Genomic DNA, 14,405 nt, shown 5'->3' with positions numbered 1-14,405 from the left:
TTTTGGCTCCAGAAGAACAAAGCAGAGCTCTATTCCATGTTGGCAATCTGAGCTAGTAATATTGCTAACTTTCTCCCTGGACGCTCGCCAGCGTGGGGCAGCGTTTCTGGACGGTGTTTTAAGTCAGATCAGTACAGCTCTTCACAAACACCCCTGCACTCCAGATCTCAGCTGCCTTCTCAGCCTCCCAAAAGCCGAAAAAGGAAGATTGTTGCTTGCTCCTGTCTGCTGCTTGAAGTGTGTGTGTGTGTGTGTGTGTGTGTGTGTGTGTGTGTGTGTGTGTGTAAGAGTTTCTTCCTCCCCCCCCCCCACCCCGCAAACCGCCTCTCCTGGAAAACGCTGTGTATAGCTGGAGCGGGTTATTATAGTTCGTTTACAGTGGCAATATGATATCTGTGTCTACCACTCCAGCAAAAAAAGCTTGCTACTTAAATCACTTTTTAAGCATAAGGGGAGAAAGATATAGTTCCTAGCCGTTCTTTAATTTGTGCATTAGTCAAACGAAACTCGAAGGCTTCAGCCAGCTTTGAGCAAATGCAATCTCCGTGTGTACCTTCCTCTGGCCATTTTTGTGACTCCCCGATCCGCCTGAGGACTTCAATGCAATATCAACAAAGTACTGGTGGGGGTCTTTGGTGGGTGCTGCTGGTGCTCTGTGTCTCGCTCCCCCCCCTCCGTTTTTTATTTTTTGTTTGGTCTGGTTTAGTACAAAAGGGTTCTGTGAATATGATGTACTTTTAGATTTATAGCAGAGCTTGAGTGTGTTTGCTGCCTCGGTCAGCTGTGAGAGATCTCCCGCTGGGGCCGCTCCTTTCTGATGGAAAAGGAGCAGCTGTGAAGGTGCTGTTTCAGTCTCTTGCTGGTATTAAAGAAGAAAAAAAATAGCTGCTTGCATTGGAGAGGGGGAAATGGGTCATGTGATGCCAGCCACCCTACCCTATGTCACAGTGTGGAGGAGCGCTGATTGCTCTTATCCAATCATGCCTGGAATGTTGCTTGCCACTTGGGCTATTTCTGCTATCTGTCGCTATCAGTACAGCAGTGCTAACAGTTTGGCAGATGGGACACTTTTCCTCGGAGTTTATGTCTTCAGTTCTTAACTTCTGGCAGTGCCTGGACTCGTTGCCGTCTCCCCCCCTCTCCTCTCTCCCGGAACGATGGCCCATCGGCTGCGGTTTCATTTTGGCTCCGGGCGAAGCAACACAGCTCCCGAGTCGGAGATCTTAGACCACGAGAGAGAAGATGATGACTTTTTCATGTCATTCCACACTTTACCGAGAAGGAACGGGCCTCACCCTTTCTCCAGGCGCAGAATGGATTACGGCGACGAGAGCCGGGATCTGCGGGAAGCCAGTTCCTTGAAAAGGAGCACGTCCATGTTTATCCCCCAGCTTCTAAACAACATCGATGCGCGTCCAACAAGGAGCTCCTCCATGCAGATCTCTCTCCAGCGTAAGGCAGTAAATGGACATTCTGACGAGTGTGGGGGCCCAGAGTCCCCTCTGGAAGAGACAGGTAATTTTTCAGATCTAGGGGAGCATTGTGAATCTCTGGTTGGAAGCCATTCTTCTCAAAGTAGTCCGCAGGTGACTCCAGATAATTCTCCACCGAGGCAGACAGAGAACATGGGGCACGAGATTAACGCTGGGTCCTCTAACCATACAATATTTTGTACAATACCTTCCAATAACTGGAATGATGACAGCACAGCCACGGCTCAAGATGGCGAAACGAACCCTGCATCAGGGTTAAACATCAGCGGGGTGAGGATTCAGCACAGAGCTTCCAGTGTGGACGTTCCTCACGTTACACTGATGCCCTTTGGTTCCGAGGCTCAGAATGCCTCTTCTCCCTCTGAACCCAGGCGCTGGTCTTTGCAGCACCTGCCCGATGGGTCCTCCAGTTCGGGGAAGAAATTGTTTGTCTTCCAGTTGCAGCAGTCTCAGTCGAACAATGCAGAGGCAGGAGCAGATTACAATTTTGGTTTCACCGGAACAAAAGGGGATAGGTTGGTCAGGTACCCACGGATACGGCTGGAAAGGAGTACCTCGTACCCAGTTCAGCCCCATCCGGCACGAGTCAGCCCCACGGAGGACGATGGCGTGAATCCGGCACTTCGTGGAAACTGCAGGAATGGCTCTGAAATATCTCGAAGTGGTTCAGTGGAGCGGGTTTCTCCCGGGCAAGGGTGCACCTTTAAAATCCGTCCCGATCAAAACTCAAGGCAGCAGCATTTCAGAATCCTTGTGACTCGTGGGACTAATGAGAGAGGCCAGGGTTCTGGACAGGAAAATCCTAATGCTCCCGGTTCTGTGGCAGGCAACTCCTCAGTAAGTAGGAACATTAATGTGCTGGTGATAACTTAAATTTTCACTCATGGTGATAACTTACATTTTCACAAATACGCTTTGCACAGTTTGCATAATTGTTTACAACTCATAATGCTAGCAGGAACTATATTCCTCTAGAACAATCTCAGAGCATCTTCGGTTCATTAAGCTAAAATAGCTTTCAGCTATGACTGCATCCATTGCAATGTTTTGAGGTCTCCTAGCAACTCACACGTTACTTAAGTCAATGTTACGTCATCCAGGGTTACAATAGGATTTAGTTTTACAAAAATCTGTAAGCCACTGTGCTGCTGTTTATAAATAGTGCCCACTTCGTTTAAAAAAAAGTTGCTTCTTGAAAAATAAATAGAATGCACACACACAGTGATCAGAGTAATTCTCTACTGTGTGTATGAAGGAACCACAATTTTGTATTGGGGATTATAATACCGTTAAGTGAAATGATTCACAGGGACTGCATTGCTTTCTGTCTAGTTATAACTTCGTAGTGGCAGAAGCGAAACCGTTGTGAAACGCCAAGCAGGTTTGTGTGTTCTGCTCATTTAATTTGCGTTTTATCTTTTCAGCCATTCGCTGTTAACAACGCGCTAGAGTTTTGATTTGAGGCAATGCACATCTTTGGAGGGATAAATGCTTTTACATTTAACACGCATAATGTGTTGAAGCTGAGCTTCAACCCAAATAATATTACTTAAGAGAATGACAAAAGTGAAAAAGTAAATACTGTGTCCAATTATTGCACAGTGGCATCTAGAACAGCAGATGCTATGTGAACACATGTGCAAGAACAGAACTTTAGCCGTTCCTTGCTTCCATCACCATACGGGCATCGCTCTCTCAGGCATACTTAAAATGTATTTCAACAAAGCAAAGCAACGCCTGACTATGGGAGGGCAGTGTGATGACTGCTGCTTTAATCGCGAAAGCTGCATCCTAATTTTACTTCTTGGAATGTACATACATCTACATGTTGAGAAGACTGAAGAAATAAACTTATTTACTTTAGAAGCAATGCCACCTTCCTTCTCTTTTAGGAATTGTGTGGTCCTATATAGCGTATGTAGAATTTTCTCTAGATTTCCGGGGGGGGGGGGAGTGGTGTAAGGAAGGGAGCAGCAAACATTTTAATTGGTTTGCTTTCTCTTGGGATTTTACTGCCCCTGCCAAATCCTCCAGGTTTTATCGTAGACATATCGAAATGGCATTAAAATGGTTATTACAGGTGCTGAAGATTTTAAAGGGGAAAGGCCCCCTCTGCTTTGATGCTTCTACAGTAGTAATAATTTTGAACGAGTGATCTAAAGCAGATATACGGAGTGTTAAGTGTTGAGCGAGCTTTAGATATTCCGGAGGGTGACTGAGAGAGGCAAGGACCGTGTTGGAATTATGGACCAAATTCTGCCTTAACTCTTGAGCCTTTGAGTGGGGCGAATTTCATTATTTTATGTGTATTAATTCACAAGTGATGAGAGAGTGAGCGGGCATGCACTCGCCACAGGATCATGTAGCAGCCTTGTCAAAGAAATTTTAAAATGTTGAACTTCAGAGTGTATTAAAAAAAAGATGCATATTTTATTAGATGCACGTCCTTTGCTATTCTGAGAGTTGGAGGAGGCTGAGCACTTTTGAATTAAATAAATGTGTATGCCCTTTGATTTGAAAAAGCTGACAATAGAACCAGAGCAGAAAAATGCAGCTGGGGGAACTAAAATTGACAGCTTTTTGAAATACCAGCTTCATTCCGAGTGAATGTACATATGTACACATAGATAAATGAAAAGGGGTATTTAAAGGCTGTATATCTTTCCCCATTTCAGGGAAATACTTGATGCTATATTGTATCTAAGTACAAAATAAAGGCTTAAAAGAAGTCAGATCTGCAGATCTGCATCAGCTTAGTCTCTTCAGAACATAGACAATAATTGCATAGACAATAATTGCATACAATCAAAGATTGAAGTTTCCCGCGGACAGTGCCAATGATATAAGTATAAAAAAATCTAAACGGCAGATCTGTGTTCGATGAAACAAACAAAAAAAAGGACAGCAATGTATGAACATTTTTGATTACCTGTAGAGCCTGATTATTCAGAATTATTCAACGTATAGCAGACAGCACTGATTGTTCCTTCAGAAAGTATTATGGGTTTGCGCTGCAGAAATGGCAGGTTGGACAACCCTCTGGGGGACTCATTTAACACAATTAAAGGCATCACTATGCTCTGTAGACCAGTCTATAATAGTTATTAGATTCAATAACATGCTTGCCAAACAAACACTGTTAGCTGGCAAGCCTTGATATTAGGTACAAATTGCCACCTTTCAGCAGTTGGCAAATATAAACCATGTTGATGCATGCACACTTTGGACTCAGTTGCATTATACATTGAAAACTGTGCCATTACCACTTTAAGCAGATATGGCTTCCCCCAAAGAATCCGGGGAACTCTAGTTTCTTAAGGGTAGTGAAAGACGTCAGGAGAGCCTGCACAGAACTACAACTCTCAAGAGTGCTTTATCAATCAATCCCTCTTCCCGGGGAACTCTTGGAATGGTAACTCTGTAACTCTCAGCACTACAGTTCCTAGGATTTTTTTTTGGGGGGGGGGCTGTTTGTTTGTTTGTTTGTCTGTTTGCATCTTTCTGTTATTCGTAGAATCATAGAATTGGAAAAGTTGGAAGCACCTGCATTGAAACTATTGATCATCTAGTAAGCTTGCGGAATTATATGAAAGCTACAACTAGTTTGCATATATTCTAAATTAGATGGGTGTGCAACACAACCTGTTGGACGCAACTTTTTCACATCTGATGCATGAGATTTCCCATCGACACACATTTTCATAGATAAGTATGTCGAAGGGAGAACGTTCTTTGCACTTGAATCTGATAAACCGGTAACTCCATCTTTCCTACACAAGCGTTCCATTCTAGACTTTGTGACTTTGGTTTGTTTTTAGTGTTTTAAAATGGTAAGGTGCCTTGGCAGAGAGGCAATATACAAAATGCATTAAACAAATAATGCTCAGGCGCACACACGGCACAAACCCGCACTTCCTTAACCCTAATACAGTCAAAGCCGCAAGGAGAAATTCGGTATGGGCTTAATGGGTTGACATTTTCCATTGTATATTAACATTCGGGCGCTTGAACTGAGGCAATGAGCACGGCCAGAGCATTCTTTAAGTAAGCATTTTCCAGATATTCATCTAAACTGCTGCTGTCCCTCATCCAAGTGGTTGTCTGCTTTTTTGCTTAGCTTAGTTGCGCAAGAGAGCCGAGTGCTTAGAAATGAAAACTCTCTATATCGAATACACTTAGCTGTGGGCGCATGTGTGCTGTATATTCTGGAGGCTGAGAGCGGCTACTGTGCGGAAGCTCAGTTCAGACACTGAACCAGAGTGAGCTGGGGTAAGTCTTCAAGTGGTCTGCCATCATCCCATTTGCTTCTGTTGTTTGACAATGGGAGGTAATGAAATTCGAAGGTTCCGCTTTTGGTTTTTAAAGAAACCACAGCTTTCTTATTATATTAGAATTTTGGGGGCTGGTTTGTTCTAACTGTGGTTAGTTCAGACAAAGGAGGATAAAGCAATGGTTTCAGATTCTGGTTTGTTAGCTAGCCCGCAGTTAATTGAAGATGGAAGGAGGGGAGAGTGTGAGGCTACAGCTTGTTCTCTTATCATAGCACGAAACCATAATTATAACTGGGCTATTATGTACTTTATTTATGAACTGGCCATTAATAAATGTTAATCCAATTGTGCGATGTTGTCTTTAAAAACAAAACAAAACAAAACAACAAAATTGGAGTTTGAATTGATTAGTAAAAAAAAACCTAACTTGATGGACTGTTGCTACTACTAATAATAATTTTAACACTGTCTCATAAGATTGCTTAGTTAAGAAGCAATGCTTACACAGTTTTGTTTTCTGTTTATCAGTCATGTTTTCTGTTTCCCATACTGCACCAGCTCAAAGAATGTTGGAGAGAGATGCCTTTACTGTTCTTCTAGCATTCTCCCACCGCAGTCCATTTTCTGCAGGTTTTTGTCCTTCACAGAGAGGTGGCTAGGGCTGTGCCTCGTGCAAGCTTTATCGTAGCTCAAGGAAATTTCCAGTAAGCTCCTTAAAGTGTGATGCCAGTGAGGAACAGCGTTGCACTCGTATGCACCTATCCCATTTCAAGTGGATGTTAGCAGAAGGGGAGAGTCACTCCATTAGAAAGTCACCTCAATCTTATTTTGGGAAACCCTTTAAATCCGTGGTGTGAGCGGCTTCTGTGTTTAATCAAACCAAACCAGTAGAGAAGAATATATTTTATGAAAGCTGCTTAGGCAAAATAGCTTCCAATCTTTTCCCCGGTTCAGCTAGTTTGTGATTATTTGATTGATATAGGACCTGGGATTTGGTCTGAAGGCAGCAGCTGCTTCAAGGCTTATTTATCTGGAGTGAAAACATTCATGCGGGCGTCTGTAGTCCTATTGCTACTGAGTGTTTATGACCTTTCAAATATCTTCTCTTTTGGGCCGAAGAGCTTTCACACAGGCAGGGTGCATTTCATTAAGAGTTACCATAAAACTGTTAGAATTCCAGCTCCATGATTGCAGTCATGGGATTGTTGTCTATTCCACAGAGTGGGAAGTGACGGCGACAGGATGTTTGTGTTGCTGTGTTCCGTGAAGTGGCACTAACTATTATCCTTTGTTCTTTCTTTTTGCTGTCTGATGCTAGAGAGAGAGGGAGCCATGTTGCAGTGCTCCGTGTGTGTTTAAATGTAAATAAAGTAGATTAGCCAAAATGCTGAGTTGCTGAGGTCTTATGCAAGCTGCAAAGACTCTGTGGATCCCTGAGTGTGCCGATGTCTGTTGGCATTGGTCGCTGTGATGTTCGGGCAGAAGAAAGCTTTTGAAGCTCCCGAATGAATGACCAGGAGGCAGTGGCGTAGCGTGGGGGGTGCAGGGGGGGCCGGCCGCACCGGGCGCAACATCTGGGTGGGGCGTGCTCGCACTCGCAGCTCTCTGCCCCTACCTGGCTCACTCACTCTCTCTCACTGCAGTGCTGGCTGTACGAATCCGATCCGAGCCGCTGGGTCGCCGCCCACTGTGGAGGGGGGGGGTGGGTGCCAGGCGTGCGGTGTGGAGAGAGAGCGAGGGACTATCTGGGGGAGGGACAGTGCAGCGGCCGCCCAGCGCAGCGCTGAGCGCGGGAGAGAACCAGACCAGCCCAGGCAGCAGCAAGAAGAAGCTGGCAGCGGCAGCAGGTTAGGGGTTAGGGGGCGCAAATTACTTGCCTTGCCCCGGGTTAGGGGGTGCAAATTACTTGCCTTGCCCCGGGTGCTGACAACCCACGCTACGCCGCTGCCAGGAGGGAGAGAACATGCCAGTCGGGCATGTGTCTCTGCCAGGGTCCTACTCGAGTGTAGGACAAGCTCCTAACATAAACTAGAGAAGAAAATAGGAGCACGTTGACCTAATATTTAAGCGCAATGCCTAATCTGTAGGTACATGTCTTTGGAAGGCCCGTTCTGGATTCTGTTGGACTGTTATTTTGCAAAGAAGTCTTTTCTGTATTTGTCTCTGCTGATATTAAAAACTGGGCTATGCAGTATTTTAGTACACGTCTTCACGTCTGCTGTATTGGTCTATAAAAGCAGCTTGGGCGAGGAAATGCCGCTATGTTTTTAGTTGACAAGGGTCTGTCTGAGAGAATTCCAGACACCCTTGGCAAATAAAAGATTCTAGAGCTAGAATTTCAGAGGAGCTGCTGACGAAGACATGGACCCTTAGAGGGCTTTAGAACATGGGTCTAGCTTGGTCACAAAATGCCCTGTGTCTTTCCTCCATTCTGTCGCATTATATCAAACTGTTAAATACCTATGCAAGGACTTTCTGGTGACTGCCATGGCTTGTCACGATACAATATGATACGATATGATAATCTTTATTGTCATTGTCCCATACAGAACAATGATTTGTATACCAGCTGTGGAGGGATGGCTGGTGCTGCAGGAATCATTTTGCAGCCAGAAGCAAAGCTTAGCAGGTGGTCTGTCCCAATTTGCCTTTGAGCGATGACTCTGCGTTGCAGAATGAGAGTTCTCTGTCCCTACAAACACATCACGTATTCCAGGCTTATGGTAGAGGTCTTAGTGGTTTCTCCTTCATTGCTAATTCCCCCCACCTCTTGTTTATTTAGTATTTGGTGACATACTGTTGTGGCAGTCTTCTTGCATTTTGACTCTTTCTTTTAAATAAAAGGTAATTTTAGGCAACAACACATTCGTCCTTTTTTTTTTTTTTGAAAAATGGAAACAAACAAAAAGTAAGGTCTGTGTATACTTATTTGTTCTTTCTATATAACTTTTCAGGCATGAAAGCTCCTTTAGTTAGCAGGAAATATGAGTAAGTTATATAGCTGAAATTAGCTGTTCTCACAGTTCCCTTATGAAAGGATACTTGTTGATGATGGGTTTTAATAATTCCATGTATCTGTTTTTGTTTCTCAAGCTAGGTGTATAATGCTTCTATAAATCAGAGTGTCAACCCTGGCTTTTTAAAGCAAACATTCTGGGTTCAAGGTATACAGATTCTATTTGGCATGCACTGGTTTAAAAGTAGGCAATCAGATTAAGATACCAAATGCTCGACAGATATTTAGCCTGAAAGTGCATGCTACCTTGAATCTCAAATGCCTTGGCTCCTGAACAAATCTGCTCCCGAACGATCGAAACCCGGAAGTGAGTGTTCCGGTTTTAGAACGATTTTCAGAACCTGAACGTCTGGCGCGGCTTCCGATTGGCTGCAGAATACTCCTGCAACCAATCGGAAGCCGCGCCTTGGTTTTCGAACGCACTCCCAGAATGCATTCTGTTCAAGAACCAAGGTACGGCTGTATATTCTGTGGTGACGCTATTGACTTCATTCCAAAACCTGTTGAATTGCTGTCATGTAGTTGTAAAAGGGACCACATTGAAGCGAAAAGGTGCAGATACAAAGGAGTTCCGTTTGAAAAACCAAAAGTGATCTCTCTGACTAATACATGTATTTAATTTTCAAGCAATTTCAGAGTGATAGGCTTTGAATAATGGAGATCTTTCTGCAATAGGTAGTTTCTGCTCTTCACATAACAACATTTTTGTGAATCAGTTCATATAACACTGTAGCAATATCGTGGCTGGACTGGACTTCTGGATAGTGGAAACTAATACTTTTTCTTTTTCTTTTTCTTTTTGTTATTAAATTTCTATATCGCTCTTCATCTGAGGATCAAAGGGCAGTTTCCAATATAAAAACACAACATACATAACTTAGTAACAAACAAGCAAAATACTCCCCCATGGTTATCGAACCTAGCCGTAATTGGCATACTCCTATCTCCTGCTCTCTGTATAAAATTGCAGAGCTGCAATACAGAAAGGGAAGTTTCTCTTCATGTAGTAATACATGTTGTGGCCTAGTCGTACCGTAGTGCATGGATAGAGGATGTGAAATTTGTAAGTTTTTTTGTTTGCAGATTTAAAGGGTTCCTAAATGGGCAAATTGAGAAAAAAACACAGTTCTGTAACTTCAAGTACCCCTGGGATAGCTCAGTTGGTAGAGCATGCTACTCTTAATCTCAGGGCCGTGGGTTTAAGCAAAAATATTCCAGCATTTCAGGGGGTTGGCCTAGATGACCCTCGTGGTCCCTTCCAGCCCTACAATTCTATGATTCTGAGTGTGTGGGAAAAGTTGAAACGTGACACTCCTGCTCACTTGGGCTTGTGGCCTTTTGGACACATGCTTGGGGTATTTCCAATCATTCTTTTTCAGGCTGAACCTCTTAAGTCTAGGAGGTAGTACTGTCCTGTTTAACAGTTTTGTGATGTAGTCTGAGGATAATGAAGTGCGTGAAGCTTTCTCACAGCGGTGCGGGTGATAGGCCAGCAACAACAAGGGCAGGAGAACCAGCACTGACAAAGAGTATGAATGTAGGAAGCTGACCTACAGAGTCAATTCATCTAAGCTGCTCTGACTGGCATTGGGACTCTCAGGCAAAGGTATCTTCCAGCTGCTAATCGGAGATACTACGCTTGTAATATGCAAGGCCATGATCTCTGCTGCTGACCTACAGCAGCATGGGAGGGACGAAATGGAGAAGATGATGATTTCCAACAGCTTAGCAAGATTCAAGATGTCGCGTTATTTCTTCTTATTTCAACTTTAAAACCAACCTCTTTATTGGGGAATGGGAAAGCATCAAACTAGATTACTAGATGAACTACTAGATTACTACAGGACAGTTACAGCATAAAGTCTACTGTGGGTAAACTGGTGGAAAGCATAATTAAAGAAGGAAGTGAAAGCATGAAGAACAACAAGACTTGCTGAGACGGAACCAGCATAGCTTCTACAATGAAAAGTCCTGCCTGGATCAATATTTTGAAGTTCATTAATATAATTAATAAATATTTTGATCAGGGTGGTCTGTAAGACCTAACAACAACAACAACAACAACAACAACAACAACAACAACAACAACAACAACAACAACAACAACAACAACATCTTAATAATAATAATAATAATACCCGAGCTACTCTTATGTACAGTGGTACCTCTAGTTATGAACTTACCGTAATTCGTAAGCTTTGCTTAAGCCCCTCACCAAAGGCTTCTGAGTAAGCTTACCAATTGCCCGGTAAGGGGATAGACCATTTTGCGGACAACAGAAAGCAGAGGGAATAAGTGAATGAACAATTCTCACAGTGGAAGTTAGCAAACAATACTATTCCTGAAGGATTTGTATGTGAATCATGGCTTTTAACTTGTTCATAAGTGAACTGGAGCCAGATGAGCACTGCAGTAGCACAGTTTGCAAATGGCATGCAGGCAATGACCGATTTACACATGTTTGATAGGTGTATGACTGTGCATGTGTGTATCACGGCGACCTGGAAGTGGCCAGAAAAGGCAGTGGAACAGGCTTATGTGCACTCTGCTGTCACCCACAATAACCTGAAATGCAGCCTCCATGCAAATCAGAGGGTGCTTGTATAGCTGTCCAGGATGGGGAAAGAATCCTAAAATAATTTATTTAAACTGGGGGAATAGGCAACAAAATGGCAAATGAAGTGTAAAGTGATGCCGCTGCAGCAAAAAAATTCCTAACTTCAGAATGTACTGACAGGGTCTGAACTGGCAATGACTCTCCAGGAAAGAGGGATTGGGAATGCTGTGGATTACTCAGCGATAAATGTCAGTTCGTTATAGGGCAACTCTGAAAAACCCAGTAATGCTAAGGATTGCTAGGAAACTAATGGAAAATAAAACGATCAGTATCGCAATGCCTTGTTATAAATCTATGATGCAGCTGCGTTTGGAGCAATGTGTGCAGTTCTGGTGACTATATCTGGAAAACAAAAAATATGGTAGAGCAGGAAAAGATGCAGAACAGCAGAATGATTGAGGTGTCTTTCCTGGGAAGAAAGTCTAAAGTATTGGGGGCTTTTGAGTTCAGAGAAAAGGTGACCCAGAAAAGGACATGATAAAGGTTTGTTGCACAGTACAGAGAAAGTGGATAGGGGAAAGTTTTTCGACTCCTTTCTTACTGTACCTATTAGAACCTGACCAATGAAACTTTATGGTGAGAGATTCTGGGCAGATGAAAGGAAGTCTTTTCCCCACACGTAGCAGAGTTAATTCGCAGAATTTGCTGCCACAAGATGTGGCGGTGGCCACTAGTTTGCATGGTTTTACAATGAATGGGGGGAAGAGTATATAGATGGCTATTAGCCATGAAATCTTAATTTCCCAGGTGGCTGGGAGGCCACTCAGTGATTGGGAAGGATATGGAGCCACACTTGGAGGCAACAGGGCTTCTAGCTGTGGAATGAGACGCCTCTCTGTGTGTGGCCCAAAATGGCCAAGCTGTCTCTGTGTCAATAAATCTGGCTTCGTTGTTCATTCAGAAGCTTTTCAATGTAAGACTCAAGCACCGCTTATGGACTCATATCTCAGTAGCTACCTTGTAAAGCTCATTGCAGAGTTAAGTATGCAGCCATACAATGCCAAAGAAAGAGGTTTTTGCATGTTGTTTTGCTTGCAATGTGCCTGCTCTCCAATCTCTTGCCGCCTGATGCCCTGTCTTCATTAAGTTAAGAGTGCGAAACAAAACAAAAGAACAGAACAGATCTATTTATAAGAGAGGGGGGGTGTTTATGGGGCGGGGGAATGGAGAGAAGGGTTGGTTAAGCTAACCAAAAGTTTTCAGCGGCGTTGTCAGAAGAAAGCTGTTAGTTCAAGCGTCCGTCCGTCGTCCCCCCCCCAGCTTCTGTGCTTTTGTATGCCTTTTTCTGGTATGTATTCCTCTTGGACAGCAAGCTACAGCAGCCCTGTGCTGGCTAGGTGACATCAATCAGGATGCCTGCGTCTGACGCCAGCCAAAACAGATGTTGGAACAGGAGGAGGGATAAAAGAATTCAGTGTCCTCAATTTGTGCTGCCAGCTTCATTTTCCACGGGGCCGGCGTTATAGGGGTAGCTGCTCTTGTACTACTATTTAGAATATTTTTCCCCCTGCACCGGGAGCAATGCAAAATATTAACAGCCCTGATTTAATCGTATCCACTATAAATATCAAGTTACCCATGCACGATGATGAGTGTGTGCGCACATATAAGTATGCGTGTGTACATAGCGTTTGTGCGTGCGTGCATAATCTATGCACACATCTGAGTGGATGTCGCCAACAACACTTCCCTTGTTGCATGGCTTGATTGCATAGCTGTGGTGGGGTTGTAGCACACATTCAGGCAGCCCAGAATTCCAAGTGTGCCCTATCCTGTAATCACTGAGGTTTACCACATAATGTACAAGCCATCTGAGGGAGGGATGTGGCCAGCTGCCCAGAATTAAACAGAAATCGGTAATACTGCATATGGAGCTGCCCATTGTAATTAGAAACTTGGGAATTTCTAATTCAGCCTGGACCAGGATTGGGGAGCTGCTCTGGTACAATATGATGTTGTTGGTCCACAACTTCTATAATCCCTGATTATAATTTAAGCTGATGGGAGTTGAGGAGGGGGGTCTAATGGGATGTGGAGGACCACAGATTCCCAAACACTGTTCTAGACATCTGTAACTCTTGTGGTCTCTGGGAGAGTGGGTGTCCAGATGACCCCTCTGTGTGTTGAAAGTACGTGTGGATGGAGTTTCGTCTGCTTCCATTTCCATTTGCACATTCAGCGTATGAAGGGGTTGTGTGAAGGAGATCCTGGCTTAGTCAGGACCTCCCTTGTGGAGGAGCTCTAGGTGTGTAGAGTAGTATTATGAAACCTTGAGTCCCCAGAGGTTGTTGGACTCTTGTCACTCAACATTCCCAGTGAATTTAGTCCATGGTCACAGAGGCTAGAAGTTGTAATCCGACAGCATCCTGGGACCCAATGTTGAAAAAAACCAGTTAAACCCCTTCACACAATATCTGAGTGCGCAACAATGGGAGTTGGCAGGCCATTCTGCATGGCCCCCCAATCATTCTTTCATTCTATGTGTATTTGGGGTGGGTGATATCTGAATCTCCTTTATATTCAGCTGCCCATGTAAATGATGCCTTCAGGATCTTGAAACAGCCAGGTATCTAAGCTGCCTTATCTAATACAGCTTTTTACTAACACAGGGTCCTTGGTGGGAAAAGTAAAATGAAAATAAAACACAAATGAAAGCAGAACTTGATGGCCTGTATAAATTACACAAATACATATACATATAAATATAAATGCATATAAATATAAATATACAAAAGTATATTCCCCAGTTTCTGCTTGTTTTGTGGGATTTATTCATGATTGCTATTTTCTGATCAACTCCCTCCTCTATAATATCTATAAAATATATTTTTGAATTGTGTTCCAAGTGCAATCACATCAGCATTATGATATTGGCAATTTCATTTTCTATCTCTTTCCTAATCAACCCTAGCATAGTATTCAATTTATTCATAGCTGGCACACACTGGGTCAATATCTTCATAACACTACATTTCCAGTAGCCTTTTCCTGAGCAGACACAGTGTGAG

The 14,405-nt window shown here is 43.5% G+C and overlaps 1 protein-coding gene across 5 annotated transcripts in view; it reads left to right on the top strand.

Moving 5' to 3' along the window:
- The first annotated feature begins 1,050 nt into the window (after nucleotides 1-1,050).
- NEDD4L (NEDD4 like E3 ubiquitin protein ligase) overlaps nucleotides 1,051-14,405 on the top strand; it is a 129,877-nt gene continuing 116,522 nt past the window's right edge. For 2 of the 5 annotated variants that reach the window (XM_081212673.1, XM_081212671.1), the window contains exon 1: nucleotides 1,053-2,330. In XM_081212673.1, the coding sequence (XP_081068799.1) occupies nucleotides 1,158-2,330 (1,173 nt within the window). In that variant the 5' untranslated portion in view covers nucleotides 1,053-1,157. Of the gene's footprint in view, nucleotides 2,331-14,405 lie in introns of all 5 variants that reach the window. The other 3 variants (XM_081212674.1, XM_081212672.1, XM_081212675.1) reach the window with 2 other exon arrangements.

This window comes from Podarcis bocagei (assembly GCF_964188305.1).
Source record: "Podarcis bocagei genome assembly, chromosome: 11".
Classification (NCBI taxonomy): Eukaryota; Metazoa; Chordata; class Lepidosauria; order Squamata; family Lacertidae; genus Podarcis; species Podarcis bocagei.
Note: the sequence above shows the minus strand (reverse complement) of the source record. Positions and strands in the feature narration are given on the sequence as shown.